The 23,597-nt window shown below is 42.6% G+C and overlaps 1 protein-coding gene across 4 annotated transcripts in view; it reads left to right on the top strand.

Moving 5' to 3' along the window:
* NRK (Nik related kinase) overlaps window positions 1-23,597 on the top strand; it is a 254,536-nt gene that overhangs the window by 63,152 nt on the left and 167,787 nt on the right. The window contains exon 1 of one of the 4 annotated variants that reach the window (XM_029607579.1): window positions 12,562-12,612. The exons of the other annotated variants lie outside the window; for them this stretch is intronic. Coding sequence (XP_029463439.1) covers window positions 12,577-12,612 — 36 coding nt within the window. The 5' untranslated portion in view covers window positions 12,562-12,576. Of the gene's footprint in view, window positions 1-12,561; window positions 12,613-23,597 lie in introns of those variants that run through there. 4 annotated transcript variants of the gene reach the window in all.

Genomic DNA, 23,597 nt, shown 5'->3' with positions numbered 1-23,597 from the left:
TGGACCGGATGGTATACACCCCAGAGTTCTGAAGGAACTAAAAAATGAAATTTCAGACCTATTAGTAAAATTTTGTAACTTATCATTAAAATCATCCATTGTACCTGAAGACTGGAGGATAGCAAATGTAACCCCAATATTTAAAAAGGGCTCCAGGGGCGATCCGGGAAACTACAGACCGGTTAGCCTGACTTCAGTGCCACGAAAAATAGTGGAAAGTGTTCTAAACATCAAAATCACAGAACATATAGAAAGACATGGTTTAATGGAACAAAGTCAGCATGGCTTTACCCAGGGCAAGTCTTACCTCACAAATCTGCTTCACTTTTTTGAAGGAGTTAATAAACATGTGGATAAAGGTGAACCGGTAGATATAGTATACTTGGATTTTCAGAAGGCGTTTGACAAAGTTCCTCATGAGAGGCTTCTAGGAAAAGTAAAAAGTCATGGGATAGGTGGCGATGTCCTTTCGTGGATTGCAAACTGGCTAAAAGACAGGAAACAGAGAGTAGGATTAAATGGGCAATTTTCTCAGTGGAAGGGAGTGGACAGTGGAGTGCCTCAGGGATCTGTATTGGGACCCTTACTGTTTTTAACACAGCAGCTCATTTAAATATTGCATCAGACTCTCAGGAGATGTGACTGTGCGTGCATTAGGAAAACGGGCACTCAATACAAGTGTTCATTTTAACATATGTCTTATTGCATCAGCCTGTTGGTGTTCATTGGGACGTAGGACTCATTGTTTCAATACAGGTGGCACAGGCATGCCCTAGGTCCTAGAAATATTCCAATATGGAATTGTTGAGGCTATTTTTGTCAATTTATTATTTAATTGCATGACTGTTGTGAATGATGTCTTGTAAGGCTGTCAGCACAGAGTAGTGGAGCAAAGAACAGCAGACCTGGAAGTCCCAGACTAATGTCTCCCTATCCATCACTGGCGATGCTATCCGGAATAAATCCCTGAAGCTCTTGTGCAAACACATAAGGCTGGATGTGTATATGACTTAGTGGAGGCGGAAAACAATGCGGAGACAGCACTTGCCTGGAGAGGAGGAGGTTTATTTACTATTGGCAGGCTTGTTCCTGAGGCATGCTGGGACATGTTAACACATCATGAGAGCAGGGAGGATTGGCCACTAGGGAATGGCAAAAAAACTGTCAACCCAGAACTTTCTTTCCAACAGTTGCGTGGATGGAGTCCCGTCACGAACATTTAAATTGGAAGGAAAGGGGGCAACGGAGGTCTGTTGCCCCTCACCTCGGCAAGAAAAGAACGCGGGAGAGCTGTGAGGTGGTAAAGAGGCCATTGGTGTATCTGCAGTTTAACTTTTCCTTTTTCGTGGTCTAAGGCACAAATCTGAAGAAAACGCACTAAAATGTACTTTTCAATTTCAGCAATGATCAATTTCTCCGCCACTGCCCGATCCTAAGTCATAACAAATGATTTATAATGGTGACTTTGACAGCTGTGTTGGGAAAATTCATCATTTCCTGGCAGTTAATTATTACACTTTCTTTGAGAGAATAAAGGATGCTTTTTAGTAGGTTATAACTGATTAGGAATATCACATTTTACTGTTCTATTTTAATCAGGAAAATGCATTTGATTTCTGAAGCTCTCTACCCCTTTCTTCCTCTTCTTTCTACATGATGTGCTGTGTATTTGTAAATCAAGAGGTCACACTTAGGGGTTTATCTTTACTTTCAGAGTTTTCTTTGATGGGTGGCAATCCCTTCAACCATCTGAAGAAACTCCTTATTCTGAAAACACCCTAGGCAAAGCGGAGTGATACTTGATAAAAATATAGCAAATGGTGGCTGCAAACCTTATTCTAAGAACATAAGAACTGCTGGACCATCAAGAAAGCACCCGATCTCTGGCAGAGGTAAACCGTGGATGCTTAGAAAACTGCTTCTCAACCCAGTTCTTGGCCACACCCAGCCAGTCAGGTTTTCAGGATGTCCATAATGAATAAACATGAGATAGATTGAGCTGCATGCACTGTCTCAATTTAATGCCAATCTCATGCACATTTATTGTGGTTATCCAGAAAACCAGACGGGCTGGTGTCCCGAGGACTGGGTTGAGAATCATTGGCTTAGAGAAAGTGTAAGCAGTGATTTTCAACACAGTCCTCAGGACCCACCCAGATAGTCAGGTTTTCAGGATATCCACAAAGAATTTGTATGAGATAGATGTGCATACAATGGAGACAGGGCATATAAACTCTCTCATGCATATTCATTGTGAATATCCTGAAAACGTGAATGGCTAAGTGTATCCCAAGGACTGGTTTGAGAACCCCTATTGTATAAGAGACCAGGCATGTACAGCGCTGTCAACTCTACTGTAACTTTTCCAGTTTCTAGCAGTCTTGGTTTGGGGAAGTATTAAATCCTGAGAGACATTGCTGTCTGTTATAACCTACAATGGATTTATCTTCTAGTCTAATCCCTTTTTTAAACTCTTTTTGAATGTTTGCCTTTATGTTGATGATACCAAAATCTGCAAGAGGGTATATACCCTAGAAAGTAAGGACAAACATGAGGAGGGATCTAGTGAAGCTTAAGGAATGGTCTAGAGTTGGCAACTAAGATTTAATACTAAACATTTATGCATTTGGGCTGTACAGTATAGTGGGAGGGGAGCTTTTCTATACACAAAACATGAGAGATATCTGGGGCGCTCATATCTGATCTTGAGGTGGGCAAGTAGGTAGATAAGCTGATGGCAAAAACCAGAAGGATGCTTGGGTACATATGGAGAGGAAAAGCAATCAGGAAAAAGGTGATAATACCTCTGGATAAAGTCTACGGTGAGACTTCATTTAGAATACTGTGTACAATGAGACTGCACCTCCAAAGGATATAAAGTGCATAGAGTCAGTCCAGAGGACAGCTACTAAAATGGTCAACAGTCTTCATCATAAAGCATATGGGGGCAGACTTAAAGATGTAAACATGTATACCCTGGAGGAAAGGAGGGAAAAGGCAGATATGACAGAGATGCTTAAGTACCTCCAAGCAATAACTGTACAGGAGGCAGGGCTCTTTCAATGGAAAGGGGGCACTAGAATGGGATGAGGGTGACAGGGGATAGACACAGGAGTAATCTACAGAAAATGTAGTGGATGAATGGAACAGTCTCCCAGCAGAGCTGGTAGAGACAAGAATTCAAGAAAGAATGGGAAATAGAGAAATATAAGAAAAGCCTTACTAGGTCAGCCCAGTATCTGGTCTCAGACAGTGGTCATAAGCACCTTGCAGGCTCCCAAAGAGACCCAATCCTTCTTGTTCCTAAGCAGTGGTTTTTCCAAGTCTACATGGCCAATACTGGTTTCTGAAATTTTCCTCCAGGAAAACTGCTTTCACCACATCCTCTGGCAACAAATTCCACCATTTAATTAGCACATAAGAACATAAGAAATTGCCATGCTGGGTCAGACCAAGGGTCCATCAAGCCCAGCATCCTGTTTCCAACAGAGGCCAAACCAGGCCACAAGAACCTGGCAATTATCCAAACACTAAGAAGATCCCATGCTACTGATGCAATTAATAGCAGTGGCTATTCCCTCGTCTTGAGTCTTCATGTTCCAGAGCCTTCGTCTGCCCTTGTCTCCTGTCCGGCCTGCGACCTTTGCCATTCCCAGCGGCAGGTCTGAAAGGGCTTGGAGTAGTTGGAGGACCACTAAGAGACCAACCTTGTGTGGTTGGTCTCACTGAACCTGTGCAGATCAGCAGGGGCCTGGCTTCCTGGTCTCAGCCCAGGCTCGGACATGTCGCACCAGCTTCGGTTCTGCCTTGGAGTTCTCTGGGGTTGTGCCGAGATCCAAGGGCACACAATCTCCTCAGAAATGGGACTGCTTTCCTAGCACTCCATAACAGATTGCGAAGGCCTCTGAGCTTTCCCATGCTCAAGGTCTCCATCTTCCCTAACAGCTTTTGAGAGGAAACACTTAAGGGAGAAAGGATATTCTAAGGATGTCATTTCCATTCTGTTGCAAGCTAGAAAGACTTCCACCTTCTTGGCATATGTGAGGGTCTGGAGAGTTTTTGAGGCTTGGTATGTGGAGCAGGGGGTTGAGCCTACTCGGGCATCCATAGTGCATATTCTGACCTTACAAAGCGGGTTGGTGAAGGGTTTGGCCTTTAACTCTCTCAGAGGTCTAGTGGTGGCCTTGGGCTGTCTTTGCGGCAAAATGCAGGGAGTGGCTCCAGCTGCACATCCAGATGTGGTGCGGGGGGAGGGGGGCAAAGCATTTGCGTCATTCAGTTCAGAAGTTGTGTCCCTCCTGGAGCCTTAACTTGTTCCTTAAGGGTATCTGTGCAGCTCACTTTGAGCCTCTTAGAAGGGCTACTATGAAAGATCTTACGTTAAAGGTAGTTTTCTTGGTAGCAGTTTGTTCTGCTAGAAGGATTTCGGAGCTTCAGGCTTTATGTAGGGATCCTTTTTTGAGAATTACGGATTCTGGAGTCTTGTTGTGGGCAGTTCCTTCCTTTCTTCCACCTAAGTCAATTGGTAGAGCTTCCAGCCATTCCAAATTTGGATGCTACAGTGCCTCACGCGAGAGAGTTGCAACTCTTGGATGTAAAGCTTCTGGTTGTCGCACCATCTCTTTGTGCTATGGAGTGGTGCAAAATAAGGGTCATAGAGCTTCAAAATCCACCATAGCATGTGGTTAAAGGAAGCTACAGGTTCAGCATACATCTGTTAGGGTCATCCTATCCCCGAGGGATTAAGGGCTCACTCTACTCGTTCTCAAGCAGCTTCCTGGGCCGAATGTCAACAGGTATCGCCACAAGAGATTTGATAAGCGGCTGCTTGGAAATCATTACACACTTTTGCCAGGCATTATAATTTTGATGTCCACACCCCAGACTCCATGGACTTTGGTGAACATGTACTTCGAACAGGACTCTAGCAGTCCCATCCTGATTAGGGAAGCTTGGGTACATCCCAGGAGTCTGGACTGATCCGGGTACATACAGGAAAAGGAAAATTGGTTCTTACCTGCTAATTTTCATTCCTGTAGTACCACAGCTCAGTCCAGAGTCCCGCCCAGTTAATGTGGGGAAAACTGGAGAGTCCACTCTTCTGTTATTGTAATTAGTCTGAAGAATGGCACAGGTTTTGATTAGTTCCTCATGTTTTTAAGGTTAGAAATTTATTCATTTTAAGTTTCCACTTCCTTCTGCTTGTTCAGGGAGATATGAGTACGTTATTTGTGGTTGTGTTTGTTGGTATCTTGGCTTGGGTACTTATCAATACTGAGGGACTGCAGGTGACACACCAGGTTATGTGGCAGTATCAATGAAACATTGTCTCCATCTGATGGAAGGGAGGCAAAACCCAGGAGTCTGGACAGATCTGTGGTACTACAGGAAAGAAAATTAGCAGGTAAGAACCAATTGTATTTTACTTACCATAGGAAGTGGGCTAGGAGGGCTAATTACCTAAGAAGAAAGCTAAATATAAAAAATATAATTTATTTATTTATATTTAACGATTTCTGTATCCACAGAATTTTTTTCCCCATTGAAATAGAAAGAAGCCAAACACTTCAATACGTACAATTTATGGGAGTAATTTTCAAAAAGTATTTATGCATATAAATCCCAGTTTGTGCATGTAAATTGACTTTTTTGAGGGGGGGGGATGTATGCGCATAATTCGATCGTGCACATTACTCTTCTCCACACTCATGGTCGGTGTTCCAGGGGGGCAGAGTTGGGTTGGATAAAACATTTATGTGCATACTTTTGATTTTTTAAATTATGTGCATCAATGTACGCACACAGAAAGTGATACCTTCTCTTCTTGTGCATGTGTACCTGTGTACTAGGGACAGACGTGAAATTTTCAAAATGTGCTTTGAAAATGTGGGTTATTTGAAAATTACACTTCCCCCAAGCCCAAGATATCATATCCTCCAAAGTCCTGTAATCACCTTGACATATATTGAAATGTAAATGAAGCCCAGGGAACAAACACCTTTCAAATAATGTCATTAACTAAGAAAATGTTATATTTACTAATTACTTTTTGTTGGCAAGAAAATGCAAGTTTAAGTAAGGGAATGCCGATAAACGTGCATTATTCTGGGGCAGTTTTGCTAGGTTTAGTCCCAAGCTAACTGCGGTGGATTTGGATTTTAGATTTAATTACTCACCTTTCCAAATTCAAACTCAATGCAAGTTATATACAGGTACAGTAGGTAGTTCTCTGCCCCAGACGGCTTACATTCTAAGTTTGTACTTGATACAATGGTGGGTGAAGTGAGCCTCAGCGGGAGAATTAGATTCTGATCCCTGTCTTCCCTGGTTCTCAGCCCACTGCTCTAACCACCAAGCTAATGTTCATGAATGAAGATCCTTGCTGATGGAGTGAAGTCTGATAAGCTCTTTACTATACAGGTGCAGGATTACTCATTTCCCTCATAAATCATAAGATACATCACAGGATATTTCTGTCTTGCTCAGGGAGCCCACTAAGTACAATGGAACTCCTAGTGAGCTGTCCTGTGGAAGTTGTTTAGAGTTTGTCATTGCACTTTGGGCACTCTTCCAAAGTCATGCCTGCTTATTGTGCTTGTGAATTTTACTTTTGACATTTCCTTGATGTGTTCCTCTGGTGTGGCATATTCTGCCTTTTAAGAAAGTAATAAAATAGCACATCACACTAATTTAAGTCTTGCTTTATCCAGGAAAAGTATTTTTAAGTGATTTATTACCAAGTAAAATAGAGGCATAATCATTATTACTGGCTGCTAGTCAGGTGATGCTGCTATAGTAAAAATGGAGGCTGGCCACAGGGCCCTGAGAAATGAGATGGGTTTCAGGATTGAATGCTGTAACTTGCTGATCTGTCCTGGCTGCCCATTGGCATTCCTCCATCTTCTTGAATCTTGACGTATTTCTGACCATGTGTTCAGCCCATTTTGATCCTTTATTGCAATCGCTAAGTGTACGCTTCTGTGTGCAGGTTGATATTAAGGCCCGAAAATAAATGTGCCACACCCCCGCCTCTGGTCTGGAGGGGGCAATTTTAAAAACTATGCAGGTAGGGTGCAAAGTCCTCAGGTACGGGTTTCCTTCTGAAAGTACACATGTACTTTCCTTTAGAAAATCACCTAGGGAGATTTCCACCTACTTTTTCTGTGGATACCTTTCCAAAACAATGCACATGGTTTTGAAAAACCCAAACTATGCATAGACTAACCTCTGGACTATCTCTGCCCGGAATGCCACCCGCTCAATGTAGGTATAAGTGCATACGTTGTGGCGCAGTGCGCATACTTTTACCTACATACAGGGTGAACAATTTCCAAAAAGCCCTTTTACATAAGTAAATGGCTTGTGAAGATCACCCTCTAAAAGAGGAACAGGATACTTGCAAACATTCTAATACATTACATTCATATGTTAGACCTGAAATAAGTTTCCTTAACTTGGCTCTGGTGGTGCAGAGACACACTGTGCACTGGTAGCTTAAGCAACATCAGTGTTCATAGCCAAGATAGCTTGCAAAAAGGAAGTTGACTCATGATCCCTAGAGACAAAGAGTTCACTGGAAAGTAGTCAGTGTGAGAGAGGGTTCTGATTTTCATGTGATATATGGTTTGAAGCTGAGCCTGCAGAAGAATCTGTTACTTACACACAGAGACATGTCTGGGCATAGCCCCATACATAGTATAATTGAACGTTAAAACACCACTGTTAATGGTTATTGGTGAGTGAATGGCTGACTGTCATATCTCTTTAAAGCCTGTCCTTTAGACTCTTCTGTTTCAGTTGTAGCTCATGAGCTATAAGCCTGCATAATGGTGCAGTGCGTGTTGCCTCCTAATGGACCATATACGGAAAGAATACGTGTGATAAGTAGATGGGGTAGAATTCTGTCTTGTTCCTAAATTACAGATTTGTTATTAAGGAAGGGCAAAGACATATGGGAATCACACAGGGTCTTGTGCAGTAAATTAAAAAAAAAAAAGATCTTCTCTCCCCACATCTATTATATATTCTGTATCCTGAGAAATTATGTTTCTGACATTTGTACGTGTTAACACCCAAGATGTACACTAAAAATTCTGCCATAGAATAGCAGTTTCAATAAAAATTTAAGTATGAGGCTTGGCATTGTGACCTCTTTTAATACAGTATAGAGAAAGCTAAGTCAGTTAATAAAACAGTAGTGTGAATGTGTGTAAAGACAGATAAATAGCTAGATAGATGTAGCTGTGGTAAATCGAGTGGTAGTGGCTTGGAAACAGCCAGAGGAAAAAGGAGGCAGAAACTGGCTGTTCCTTAAGTGCAAGTTATTTACAGTGAAAACAAAGTGCAGGGCAAATAAAAACAAATTAGGTAGCTCACCTTGAAGTTCATGTACCTCACAAATACTGGGTATCATACATAGCATATTCCTGGTTCCTGCCTGCACCCTGGGGCCTCTCTAACCCTTCTGGGCCCTGCCAACTTGTTAGGCTGAAAGGCTCCTTCTTGGGCCCAGAATCCCTTGTTGGGCTGATCCTTAAGGAAGATCAAGCTAGATCTCTGTGGCCAGTACCTTAACGTAGTTTGAGGGAGTTTCTGGTATACTCCCTCACAATAGCATGGTTGGAGAAATATATCTTGAGTTTCATTAATAACCCACATTCCCTTTACTGGATGTGGTATGAATATACTTACATATACTGTGCATATGTCTAGTGAAATTAGATTAATCTATTTCAGTCTATAAACTATAACCAGACTAAGCGAGATTGGCTTAGGCGACAGCACAATAAAATGGTTTGGCTCATACCTATCGAACAGAATGTACAAAGTAACACTCAACAACAATGTATCAAAACAATTCCCCTTTCACATGGTGTCCCGCAGGGATCATCACTCTCCTCCACCCTTTTCAACATTTACATGCTCCCACTATGCAAACTCCTCACCAATCTGGGCTTCCAATACTTCATCTACACGAATGATGTCCAGATCCTCCCCCCCACGAAAGAAAATATCCAGAGCACCCTACTACAATGGAACTCCATCTCATCTCAAATACAAAAACTCCTAAACCAAATATCGCTCACCCTTAACCACACAAAAACAGAAATCCTATGCATTTCTAACAAACCCCCTGCATGGAATATTCAAGACCTCTCATTCACGCAAAATAAGAGCCAACTCGTCACAATTGTAAGAGACCTAGGCGTCACTCTAGACCCCGAGCTCACACATCAACACAATAATAAAAGAGGGCTTCTTCAAACTACAACTCCTCAAAAAACTCAAACCCCTGCTACTCAATCAAGACTACTATTCACTCAGTGCTCCAGATCCTCATCTTCTCCAAGCTCGATTATTGCAACTCCATCCTCCTAGGACTCCCAGCCTCCACCATCAAGCCTCTCCAAATACTGCAAAATGTGGCAGCCAGATCCCTCACAAACAGTAAACACTCCACACACATCACCCCCATACTAAAAGATCTCCACTGGCTCCCCATAACTTACAGAATTCAATACAAAGCCCTAACTCTCATGCATAAATCCATCTACAATGAAAAGACAGACTGGCTAAAAGACACCCTCCACCCACACAACTCTCAAACCTACGATCCAAAAACACAGGTCTATTACCATCCCCTCCAACAAACAGGCACACCTCACCTCAACACGAGAACGCACAATCTCAACAACTGGCCCCACACTGTGGAACAAACTACCTTCAAAACTCAGAACGGAACCCTCGAAACAGATCTTCAAGAAATCACTAAAAACCTGGCTATTTCAGAAAGCCTTCCCACCAACAGTGAACCCCCGACACTGTAAAACAACTGTAAGACAACCAATAAAACAACCAAAAACTCCAACACCACACACAACTCACTAAGAGAACATCCTGTCAAGACCACAATAAAGTGCAAATCTGACCTCCAACTGATCTAAATAAGCCCCCTGCCCCCAGAACAGCTGCATACCTCATACCAAGAGCTCACAATCACCTCAATGATCTAATGCAGTTACGTTACTACATAAGACTCCAATCGAATCTCCAAACTGTTTATGAATATTACCTGTTAGATTGTTAAGATGTTTATCTGTTATATTATAAGTTCACCTGTTATACTGTAATCATTACCGGTTATATTGTTATGATAATAAGATGCGGTTGCTGTTACAATGTAAAGATAATATGACCTGTCAAATTATCCCACAAGTTGTCATGTAAACAAATGTGATACCCATTTGTGAACGTCAGTATAGAAAAACAAACAAACAAATAAATAAATGGATATATATTTTATAAACATCTCAGGTAGTATAGGACATTTTTATTTATTTATTTATTTGTTTACAGTGACTTATATATCACCTATACAAAGTTCTAGGTGGCTTACAGTGTGAACATGCAGAGAAATTTAAAAACAGAACAAAATGAACAAAAAACCCCCATACAGCGGCAGCAAACAGTACTTCTTGACCTGAGTTCATGTCCTTAGCAATCCAAGGCCTGGTGGAAAAGAGCAGCTTCTGGATGGGCTTTGTACATTCAATGGTCCCTTGAAGTGATGGGCAAAGCGTTCTAGAGCAGGGTTGGGCAAACTATGGCCCGTGGGTTAAATTGTGTCCATCGTTGACTTTTATCTGGCCTAATAAACGTTTTCAAATTAACATTAGGTCTGGCCCACAATGTTTGCTGAGTGCCAACATCATCAGCAAAGTCTCATGCAGTCTCCTTTGAATGATGTGGTGAATCGCCAATGATTTCCAGCAAGCCAATTGCATCTTTATTGAGGATGCCATGTGGCGCAGACACTCATCTGCCTGCATGCCTCCTTGTCCCTGTATAAGTGTTGCGATTGGCTCTTACATTTTCCGTGAAAGCCAATTGCATCACTTATATGGGGGGAAAGGAGAGGAAAGGAAACACCTGGTGTGTTGGTAGGATTACCATACCTCGCCAGCGAGGAGACACCTGGTGCATTGGTGGAGATTCCACTGCCTGCCAGTGAGGCAAGGCCCAATTGTTGGCATGCTGGTGGGGTTTCCACAACCCCCCCCAGAAAGGAGAGGTCCCACACTGCTGGGAGGAGTGGTAAGTAATAGAGGAGTAAGGGAAGGGACAGAGAGGGAAGGAAGGATGTGGTGAGGATGGTGAGTGAGTGAAATGGAAGGGTCATGAATGAATGGGAAGGAGAGGGTGAGTGACTGAGAGGGAGTTTGTGAGTGTCAGGGAAGGGAATGAGTGGGCAGGTGGGAGATAGGGGCTGGTGATGAGTGGGAAGGGGTAAGAATGAGAAACAGAAGAGAGTAAGTGAAGGAGAGGAAGGGGAGGAATAGGAGGGGAGGAAAATAAAGGGGGTGAATGGGAAAGAGTGACTGAGGGGCGAGCGGGAATGAGGAGTGAATGACTGAGAGGGAAGGAAAATGAAGCAAGGGAAGAAAGTGAGTGGAAGTGAGGGGGAGTGACGGAAGGGAAGAGGGTATGGGGCTGAGTGACTGAGAAAACAATAATTTATTTTATTTCAAGCAGAAGGTCATTTAAATGCCAAAATAGTAAAAAGTGAGTCATAGTGCCCCTAATCACTAAATAAAAACACCGCTCAATTATATAGGAAGCGTGCTCTTGGCAAAAGAACAAGAGCATATTGAGCAGGAAACAAATTGGGCACTGCACATTCTAGCGTGATAAATTTAAATATCTTTTAAAATTAAGTCACTTCAAATGTTTCGTTTCCAGGATGGAGCGCTGACGAAGAGGGGAGTTTGGTCTTTTCTGTTCATTTGACTGCAAAGATGGTACATTCTCCAAATGATTCTCAGCCCTGTCCTTGGTGACTGTCTGCATTTCCAAGATATCCGCAATGCACATGCATGAGATATTTGCAAGCATGCGACCCTGATGGTGACCCCAGTCTGATCTAGAAAGCCAATTCACTGTGAATCTGGACAAGTGAAAAGAAGTTTTCTTTCAAAACAGAATGTCTTCATGTAGAGAAGGCTGGCCTAGCTCTGAGGAGAAATAAAATTATAGGCGTGTAGTTGTGAATGGTTTCCTCATGCTGCACTGAATGCTAGCCAGAGCAAACAGGAAAGGGCAGTCTGCTATTCATTTTAATATTGGAAGCTTGTTTTCCGTATGATAGGGTAGACAGCATCCAATCAAGGGCCAAATGTACTGAGCATTTTTCCCATAGACACAAGATGAGGGGGGGGGGAAAACCCTTTGGCCCCAAATTAGCACCTTTGGCCTTGGTTCTGCAAAATTCCTAAACCACATAAATGATTTTACTGTCTGGAGACATTTGGCCCATTGCATTTGTTCTCATGCTGTGAAAAGGGAAAAATATGTGGTCCAGCGTGTGTAATCGCTGGCTCTGCCGTGTGCCCATTGACTCCTGTGCATAATTTGTTGCACTTCTCCCAAATTTAACCAAGCAGGTGCAGCAGTTGTCATACCAGCAGGCCGTTGTGTTGCCATTGCGAGTCTTGCAAAAGTCTCCTTTTGGATGAGCAAGGTTGTAGAGTGGGCTAGCAACTCCGATCCACGTGTTTCCCTGCAATGCAACGTTTATAAATGTGGTCAGCGTATTTCGCACTACATGTGAGTGAGGTGAGAACAAACACCGAGGTTATTTTGGGCAAGTCTGTCCTGTTTGTGCCTCTTCGTTCACACAGTTTACTTCAGCAGAACAAATTTGGCAAGGAAATAGAATTTGCCTCCCTTTCCTCTCCAGCCTGTGAATGAACAAGGTGTTAATTTGAAATTAATGTCTTCTTCTTGGTTTTTTTTTGTTTTTTTTTTTAATAATGAAAGGCCAGGACGTAGTTTGAGGTCCTTGGAAAAAGAATTGCTGATAATTCCTGGACCTGCAGTGGTTGGAGTAGATAAGACCTCAGAACGCACCTTTTAGATGGCGGCCCATTAAAGTTAAATGATAGAATTCTCCTCCAGATGAAAAGATTTGGAACGAGCATTAAGGCATGGATATCTAGGGGGTTTTATCCTGAAGTGGGAAGCAGCGATAAACGCGCAGCATTTGTAGGTTTTAAGTAGGGGGAATTCCTAGGTATTGTTGTTTTTATTTTAAATGTTATGAGTTGTAATCAATACCAGTTTGAATATTGCTGATATTTGATAAGGGTTTGTATGCAAATGTTTTATGTTTTTCTAAATTTGTAAATTGCTTTAAGCTGCAAGTAAGCCCGAATGATCTGTGAAATAATGAACTGCTGGCCTCAAATAATCTCAACAATGAATTGTGCCTTTGAATTTTGTAACCATCTGTTTGTTTGCAAATGTATTCATTAGTTTAGTTTTTGGAGACCTGTCCAGCAGGGTTCAAATATCTATAACATGCATGGTTTAAACCAGCTTATGGTGTCACTTTGACAGCAGAGAATATACCCCCTAGTCAGGACACCCACCGAGGCTTTGTTTACTAGAAAAATGTTATAAATGGTTTAACTATTGTTTTCTTTGTCGCTCATCTGTTGGATGACTGATCTGAATCTTTTAGTAATTATGATCATTTTGCTTTAGTGAAGTGGTAACAAACGTGCCGTGAAACCGGTATTACGGTGCATCCAACCCCTTGAAGGGGCTCTGTGTCCACACGAGGTAGAATATTATTTACTATTTCACATGTATATACCACTCTTCCAGAAAAAAAATGCTGAGCGATGCCCAATAGGATCGATAAAATAAAAACTATTAAAACAATACGTAATAAATCCTAGTGTTCTCTGTACTGGCAGACAGTTTGCAGCCTTAAGATTCGTAATTGATTCCACATTATCCAGCAATGCTCAGATTGTTGCCATCTGTTAAAGTGCCTTTTTTTTTTTTCCAAGTACGGCAACTTTGTACAGTTTGGGATGACTAAATGTTACAGTATAAATAGTCATTCATGCTTTAGTATCTTCTCTCCTGGACTACTGTAACTCATTTTATGTTGCTTTTTCTAAAAAGAGTCTGCAAAAAAATGCAATTGGTCCAGAACGTGACAGCCTGCCTTCTCCCTGGGGTCCTATTTTCTGGACATATTACACCAGTCCTCAAACACCTTCACTGGCTTCCTCTCCTCCCAGTTAGCCATTGTGCCCTTTTTCAAAGCCTTGACAATGCCTTTTACATTTCTAAGAGGCACTGCACCTGCCTATTCGAAGAACAGATTCAGTTATGCTCCCACTCAAATTTTGCATTCTGCTAAGCAGGGCCAGTGGAAGGACTAGTTGGCCATGAGGGGTGCCACAGTTTTCGGGGTGGCAGTGGCAGAACTGGACCAGGATGCCATTGATTAAGGCCCAAACCTTGCTGGAGCGGCAGGAGCTTGCCGATGTGCTCTCTGCCACCTTCTTTACCTCCCTTGCTCTGCTGGCAGCCTCCCACTGCGGCGGCTTTCAGCGGCATCGCCATTTGCAGCAATGACGGAACAGCCAGACATACTCCCATGACCTCGCCTCTGGCGGTGGGAGCTATCGAAAATGCTCTCCACTACCTTCTCAGTACATCCCCAGGTCTTGGGGGTTGCCAGGGAGAGAGGGAGAGGAATGCTTCTGGGATTGGGATGATAGGGGTGAGGAGAATGCGCCTGGGTCTGGAGAGGTGGGGAGGAGTGGAAGAGAACGGAAGAAGAACAAGGCACATGGCTCCCCACCCATTGGGATTGGGGTAGGGAGAGGGGACATGCTGGGGGTGATAGGGTCACAGTGATGAAAGGTATAAAAAGATGACATTTGTACAATATACTCTCAACCTAGCTTAATGCACTCTCTACCTAGCTCTTTTTAGTTGATGTTGTGGCATTGGTTATTTTGTTTTCTGTATTTTTTTTATTAATAATATTTGATAGATGCTTTCCTACCATAGGTCTTTAGCATTGCTTGTTTGTCTTTATTTATTTACCAATATTTATATTCCAAGTAACTGACATAGTTGTACTATGTGGATAAAATTGGATACATCAGTATTAATAAAATAGATACATCATAAAAGCCAAAACAGCTATATACGTAGAAAAAAATACAAGACACAAATCATGTAAATAAACATTTTAAACAAATTAGATAAACTAATTTAAAAAAGAACCCTCGGTAAATAAAATAGATTTAAGCTGTTTGCAAAATACTGTATAATCAGTAAGTAATCATAATTCGTCTGGCAATGAATTCCAAAGGGCCAGTCCATTTATTGTCTTCTCCTGGAGACTGTGGTTGGATAGGCAGTTTTATAAATTTAAGTTATAAATAAATTCACATTTTACAGGCAAGTCTAATTTTTATTTTCCTCTTGAATCCTATATTCATGATGGTTTTAGGATGTAAGCTCTGGGGACTTTTTTTTTTTTTTTAAGATTGCAAAAGAATTGGAAGATGAAATCAAGAGAGTGAGAAAGGCAGCACATGATTTCTCTGTTGAAAGAAGAAACATGATACATCGTATGACAGCAGAATAGCATTTTACTCTGGGGAGGTATTTGTTTGGCTTGAAAACTAAGTTGGTATTTTTGGAACTGACTAGCTAAAAAGAAGAAAAAGCAGGATGTGAGCATTATTATTCTGACGTTTTTCATAGCAGCTGGCTTGGTTCCTTCATCAGCAGCAGCAGCAGCTCCCTATGACTGAGAACTCTCCGTTCCTAATAACTGTCCAACCATTTCAAATGTTGCACAAACACTGGGCTTGCAGGAGGCAACCTTGACCTTTTCCTAGGTTGGGGTGCCTGCTTAGAAAATCTGGTGACTAAAATCCATGGCTCTGCCTATGCCTGTGCCTAGTGCGTCTGTAATCAGCACCTCATTCGATCAATAGACCTTGTAGGTGAGGGTAAACCCTGAAGTAGAACACCACAGTTTGTGGCTCACAGTTCTCAGAAATTCCAATTTTCATCTTGGCCTCTAATCTACAAAATTTGGAGTGGGAGAAGGAAGGGTGTGGTGCAAGATATGAAGCCCAGAAATAAATGCAGGACAGAGCCAAGCAGCTTCACAGCAGGCCCGAATGCCTTTCTAACTCTTCAGCAGTATGGCAAAATGATTTTGCAAGATGAAATATACAGATATTGCCCATTTGCACAGCTGATAAATTTCCCATAATAGATGCCATTATTGCCTTTATTTACTCTGATTTTTTTAAAAGGATATTTATTTTAAACAAATTTTATGCAGCACAAATCAGCAAAAGCCACCAGGGCAGTTTACAGTAATACACATACATAATAAATACAATAAACAAACATTAAATACACATTATCAGTTTTATACAGCCTCCTCATTCATAATGTATACTACATATAGCACTACATATACATCTCCTATCATTCTCTCATCTCTAATAGTTTTAAGCTTCTGTTTTATTGTTATAACCTAAAAATACAGAGAAACCTCCCCTAAAAAATCAGGTTTTTTAGTTATAACCAGAAAACCCAGGAAAATTACCTTCCTTATGATGACATTATCGCCCCTGACTCTCCTTGAGGTCATGAAGATGTAAAGCAAAAATGTCATCCAGAAGTAAGCAGCATCCAGAGGGCATGTGACTATATGAGGGAAGTGTTAGTGCTGGTGCCAGGGCCACCAGAGTCCAACCCTCCCCGCTTAGAGTCCTGTGGCTTTTGTAGCAGACGTCAGCAGGAGAGAACTGGGATGGCGTGAGCACAAGCATGGAAGGCATGGGAGAGGAGAGAAGTGTCTTCCCATTGTTGCTTCCCATACTCTCGACGGAACCCTGGGCCGCTGTTAGTAGGAGAAAGGAGGAGAGTGCAATGTCCAAGGTCCCGAGTTAGCAGAGAGTCGGGAAGGGGAACAAGTGTCATGCTTAGCTATGGCTCCTTGCCCCTTAAACAGGCAAGGTTATGGCCTGCCCTCCTCCCAAGTTGAGTGCTTTATCTGTCACTTTGGGGTATCTGGGTCCGGGTTCAGTCCAGATAGGAAGGAAGACTAATCTTCTGGGGCCCTCTGACGTGTCTATCTATATTCAATGCTCACACTGAAGGCAGAAGACCTCCAACAGGTGCCAAAAAGTTCAGAGAAGGAGCAATGAAGGCAATAACAACAAGGATAGGAAAATCAGGAAAAATACTCTCAGGAGTCCAAGAATGGTGTCCAAACAAAATAGTCTTTACTACAGCTTAAATAAAATAATCCAAGACACTGCCAAAAATACAAAACAGCATCAAAAATATATTAGTAGCAATGACGATGATTGTTAATGTGTCCATCTTCTGTCTTACCTCCCTTCTCACTTCTCTTGCGCCATTATCCATGGAGAAAAACTGCTTCCCTTGCAATGTGGGAAAACTGGAATGGGATTCCTGCAAGAAGTCAATCAGCAAATAAAAGAAAACCTGAGCACAAAACCTGCAGGACAACTGTCCCCACATGCAAAAACATCCAACTACAATTGGTCTGTTCGAAGTTTTCTTCAGACTGGAAAAACAGCATCACTATCGCAATCAGTTTAGCCCTTTGTTTCAAAAAGTATCAAAACTTCATATCCTTACTCTTCAGTTTGCTCAGGCAATCAGACTCTTGCCCCAAATCCTCAGAGATACTGGGACTACACCTTTCCCTTCAAACTGGTCAAGTCAAAGTCCAAGAGAGACAGTGGATGCACTGCAAGGGGCTCTCTTCAATGAGATGGTAAAGGAACCCAAGAGGGAGGGTTCAACCTAGTGCTCACTAATGGGGAGACTGTCTCTAATGTCTGGGTGGGCGCCCACCTCAGCACCAGTGATCATCAAACGGTATGGTTTGACGTCGCAAATAAGACATGGAAAAGTCACACGAAGACCCACATTTTGCATTTCACAAATACGAACTTTGTCGAAATGCGGACTTACCTGGAGATAGAAGACTGGGTGAAAATGGGAGAGGTGAAACAACAGTAGGCCAAACTAAAAGGAGCAATTACAAAAGCAATCAACCTATATGTTAGAAAAGGAAACAGAAATAAGAAACCAATCTGGTTCTCAAAGGAGGTGACTAACATAATAAAAGCAAAAAAAAGCAGCATTCAAGATTTATAAAGGATCCCAAAAAGAAGAACACAGGGAAGAATATCTGGTAAAACTTAGGGAGATAAAAAAATAATCAAGAAAGCAAAAAGCCTGGCAGAAGAAAGGATTGCCAAAGAAGTAAAGCGAGGTGACAAAACATTCCTCAGATACATCAGAGAAAGGAGAAAGGCCCAAAGTGGTATAGTGAAATTGAAAGGTGATCAGGATCAATGTGTGGTGAGAGTCGAAGAAATGGCAGAAATATTAAACAAATACTTCACTTCGGTGTTCACTAAAGAGGACCCTGGAGAAGGACCCTCGCTAATTAACAAGAAAATAGAGGGGGGTGGAATAGACAAAACTGTTTACAGAAGAGAATGTATGGGAAGAGCTAGGAAAGCTGAAAGTGGACAAAGCCATGGGGCCAGATGAGGTTCATCCCAGGATACTGAGGGAGATGTGCTGGCAGGTCTGCTGTGTGACCTGTTTAATAGATCCTTGAAAACAGGAGTAGTGCCGAGTGATTGGAGAAGAGCGATGGTGGTCCCACATCACAAGAATGGGAGCAGAGTTGAGGCTGGAAAGTACAGGCTAGTTAACTTCACCTTGGTGGTGGAAAAATTAATGGAGCTCTGCTGAAAGAATGGATAGTGAATTATCTACAAGCCAGTGGGTTGCTTGATCTGAGACAGCATGGATTCACCTGGGGAAGGTCCTGTCAGATGAAACTGATTGATTTGATTGATTGGGTAACTAGAGAATTGGATCAGGGAAGAGCGCTCGATGTGATTTACTTGGATTTTAGTAAAGCTTGGGAGTGAGCACCAAGGTGGTGGCTTGGATTACAAACTGGTTGACAGATAGAAGACAGCGTGTGATGGTAAATTGAACCTGCTCTGAAGAGAAAACGGTGTTAACTGGAGTGCCACAGGGATTGGTGTTGGGACTGGTTCTGTTCAATATCTTTGATAATGACATTGCGGAAGGGATTGAAGGTAAAGTTTGTCTATTTGCAGATGATACTAAGGTCTGCAACAGAGTGGACACGCCGGAAGGAGAAGAGAGAATGAGACATGGTTTAAGGAAGCTTGAACGATGGGCAAAGCTATGGCAGCAGGGATTCAGTGCCAAGAAGTGCGGTGTCATACATCTGAGGTGTGATAATCCAAAAGATCTGTATGTGATGGGCTGTTGTGCACGGAACTATGGGTGATAGTGTCTAGCAATCTGAAGATAGTGAAGCAATGTGACAAGGTGATAGCAAAAGCCAGTAGAATGTTAGGCTGCATTGAGAGAGGAATAACCAGAAAGAAAAAGGAGGTGATAATCCACTTGTACAGGTCCTTGTTGAAGCCTCACGGAGTACTTCGGTTCAAAAGGGACAGAGACAGGATGGAGGCGGTCCAGAGAAGGTTGACCAAAATGGTGATGGGTCTCCATCAAATGACTTATGAGGAAAGGTTGAAGGTCCTAAATATGTATGATACAAACCTTCAGATACCTGAAAGGTTTGAATGATGCACAATCATTGACAAACCTTTTCCATTGGAAAGAAATCATTAGAACTAGGGGTCACAAAATTAAATTACAGGGAGGATGTCTCAGAACCAATGCCAGGAAATATTTATTCACAGAAGGGGTGGTGGATGCATGAAATTCCCTTCCAGAGGAGGTGGTGAAGACAAAAACAGTAAAAGATTTCAAAGGGGCATGGGATAAACACTGTGGATCCCTTAAGGCTAGAGGATGGGAATGAAGAAAAGAGTGCATGAGGTAACTTGCCGGTGTGGCGGTTCCTACCCTTAACCAATAAACCTTTATGCTGTTGAAACAACTCCATTATTGCTCTCTGCTTAAATGGCAGGGGGAAAAGAGGAAAAGGGTAATTAGTTTCAGACAGCAACCAACAAGGATATTGAATTGCACAGTCTCGGAAAACAAATAAACATGGGAGTAACTTGCTGATACGGCGGATACTACCCTTAACCAATAAACCTTAATGCTGTTGATGCAACTCCAACATTGCTCGTGCTTCAATTGCAAGAGGTAACGGGGAATTGGACTCAAACAGCAACCAACAAGGGTCCCGACTTTGACAGTCTGGGAAACTGATCATTATAAAGGTGGCTTGTATGGACAGCAGTTACTACCATAAGCTTGCTGGGCAGACTGGATGGACCATTTGGCCCTTTTCTGCCATCATTTCTATGTTTCTATGTTTCTATAATGGGTGTCTAGTGACAAAGCCAGGCCTCCCGATTTAAAAAAAAACAAACAAAAAAAAGCATGATCCACAGATGCCGTCTTTGCAGGAGCAAGGTTCACAGATTCAGGCTAGCATTTTCTTGATAGAACAAAATAATCAAATTTGAAGCTTCACCAGGCCTAAGCCAAGGCTTTGAGGTTCTTTTTACATGAAATCAATTCTATGTATGTCTTTGTCTTCTTTTTTATGTGGTTATGGCAAGTTCTTTTTTTTTTTTTTTAAAGAATTCTGGGGGTTTTTTTTGTTTTTGCATTTAGTCCTACCCATTAGAGTTGCATGCATGAAGTTGTAGTTCTGATCAGCTAAACAACTGCAACACCAACTCCATGCATATGCGTATCCCCCCTCCCCCTCCTTTCAAGGGTGGGGGATTCACACTTCCAATCCCTAATGAACCCTGCTTCACTCACTGCAGAGTTGGGAACACAGGCTCTGTGATGGGGACAAGCTTAACCGGTAGGGCCCTAAAGGGGATTGATCTTAAGAATAACACCAAGATCTTGTGTTCCAAGCAGAAAACAGAATTACCAAAGAGAATCAAAAGTTTAGCATGTACAAAATTGCAGAAAAACAGATCAGCATACAAAACAGTCTTACTTCCAAAGATAATTTCAGCATAGTCTCCAAAACGCAGCACTTGAATACTCGGACAGGGCTTGGAGGATCCCTCCTGGTTCTTCCAAAGGTGTCTACTATTTTAAGAAGACTTAGATTCCAAGAAAATCCTCGTCTCCCCCACAGGAATAAGCACTCTGTGCCTGATGGAGTACTCTTAGTTTCCTGGCAAGACCTTCCCTTCATCCTTCACCCTGGAATACAGGAACTCTTCTTGGATGTGTACAGCACAGGATCCCCAAATCTTGCTGAGTAAACATGGTAACCTCGTTGTATAAAATCTTGAACAACTCTCAGCAAGGCAACTACTAAGAAGGAAGTATGAAAGGAAGGAAAAAGAAAAATTCACACTGACTGCACGTCACTCAAGATAAAAAGATGCCCACCCTTAGCTTCAGCACTAAGTAATGATGGGTGCAGACCCTTGAGGTGAAGGTAACATCCCTGGTATAGGCCATGGCAACCCTATTCATGGACCTGCTGTAGCAGAAAACGGACCACAGAAGCTAATGAGTAAACTGATAGGAAGAGAAACAGTTACATGGACCAAAGATAAAAAGGAGATAATGTATTGCTATTTTTATGTAACACCAGTGGCATAAACCAGGGTTGTCTAATACCGGAAGAGGCCTGCTGGAGCAATGCTGTCATGGGATCCCATCCCTGTGACAGCAAAGAAGAGGGCTGGAGCAACAAGGCCTTTGCGGAATCCTATCCCCACTGCGGTAGAAGTAGGAGTTTGGCTGTGCCTAATGAAAAGGCCCTGTATGCATGTGTGAGTGAGAATAGGAGCCTGTTAGGGTGTATGTGGGTGATATTGGGAGCCTGGGAATATGTGTGGATTAGAATGGGAGCCTGAGTGGGTGAGTGTGGGAGAATAGGAACCTGAGTGGGTGCATGTGGGTTAGAATGGGAGCCTTGGTGTGTGTGTATGTGTGGATGAGAATGGGAGCCTGTGTGTGTTTAAGAATGGGAGACTGAGTATGCATCTATCTATACAAGAATGGGAGCCTGAGGGTACGTCTGTGTGTGTGTGGGTGTGTGTGTGTATAAGAATGGGAGCCTGGGTGTGTGTCTGTGTGTGTGTATAAGAATGGGAGCCTTGGTGTGTGTGTGTGGATGAGAATGGGAGCCTGTGTGTGTTTAAGAATGAGAGACTGAGTAGGCATCCATCTATACAAGAATGGGAGCTTGAGTGTGCGTCTGTATGTGTGTATAAGAATGGAAGCCTAGTTGTGCGTAGGTGTGTGTATAAGAATGGAAACCTGGGTGTGTGTCTGTGAGAATAGGAGCTGGGCGTGTGTGTGAGAGAGAGTGAGAGTTTGTGTGTTGGGACAGGGAGAGAAAGCATGAGCTTCCATGTGTATGAGAAAGGAAGAAAGTAGGAGAAGAAACAATAAGAAGAGAGACCCTGAAAAAGAATTAGGAAATGACCAACAAGGAAAAAGTGGGAAAAGAGACTGGGACCAACTGATTAGAAAAATACAAAGTTCAGACAACAAAGATAAAAAAAATTATTTTGAGATTTTAGCAATTGGCATATGCATTTTTTTTGGGAATGTGCATTTCTTATTATATCCTCTCCTTAGTGTACAAGTCGGGTAAGGAGGGGGACATAAAGTTATTTATAAGTTCCTTGGGACAGGGACCCTGGCTAGCTTTTACTTCTCCTCCCATCCCAAGGTATAGGTCCTTCAGACTAGGGGTAGAAAGGAGTCCTCTCTGGTTCCATTATGGGGTTGCTAGTGAGCTGTATTGGAGCTCCCTCATTATACTGTGTACTGTGTGTTGGGTGCCAAACAAACCACACTTGGACCAGGTAGGCAGTGTCCAAAATAGTGCTTTATTGATCCAGTTCCGTTGAATGGCACAATTAAATATGGTAAATCAGACACCACAGTCTCTGCAGTTTCTCTCTGAATTACAGATCTTTTCTCCTCTGTCTGTGCATTCGTCTTTATTAAGCCAGGAATCCATCCACACTTCTGGATTCGATTGTGCAGTGCTCCCTCTGGGCCAGGCCCCCTTGGATTGACAGGAATCCCCTCCCGATGGCACAGAATTAATGTCTCTATCCCTCAGGACGTTTGGTAGATGCTAGATGGGTGTCCGATCTTTACTCACAGTTAATCTTCTGGTGGGATCCCTGGTGCTAGGAATCCTTGTGGACTGCAGTTCTTGCCAGTCCCCTTGTTGGGCAGGAAGAGGGGCAGAAAAACACTTCCTCCCAGATATTGGAAAACAAATCTTCTTCCCCAAATTAGATAACGGCAGGAATCCACTGCAACGGGTAATCACCTTTATTGGGCAGGGCTTCCCTAAACACTGGGTATCTTCAGCTCAGGGTTCCTCTCAAAATAAGGCTCAAAAATCCCAGAATAGACCCAGTGCAGCCACTCTGCACCTCGTGGGGAGAATCCAATGGTGGAGGGCCTGTGGCCTATCCTGGAGGGGTCTCAAGGGTTTCTGAGGCTCCAGGTAGGCCCAAAATCCAACTTGGGAAAATACAACCTCTCTCTCTGACTTCCAAATAATACTGCCCCTAGACCCTGTTGCAGAGCTCTGCTAAAAACCCTCTCAGGACTAAGGTATCCATTACAGCTCCACCAGCGGGAGGGCTGACCATGAATGAATACTCCCCTACTTATTATTTCCCTAACCACATTAGGCTGTTACAGGACCTATTGGTAACCCAAAAAGTGGTCTGGGTTACATTATA

Source organism: Rhinatrema bivittatum, chromosome 6 (genome assembly GCF_901001135.1).
Source record: "Rhinatrema bivittatum chromosome 6, aRhiBiv1.1, whole genome shotgun sequence".
In the NCBI taxonomy this organism is placed as follows: Eukaryota; Metazoa; Chordata; class Amphibia; order Gymnophiona; family Rhinatrematidae; genus Rhinatrema; species Rhinatrema bivittatum.
The sequence above is the reverse complement of the archived record's forward strand: the minus strand, read 5'-3'. Positions and strand labels throughout refer to the sequence as shown.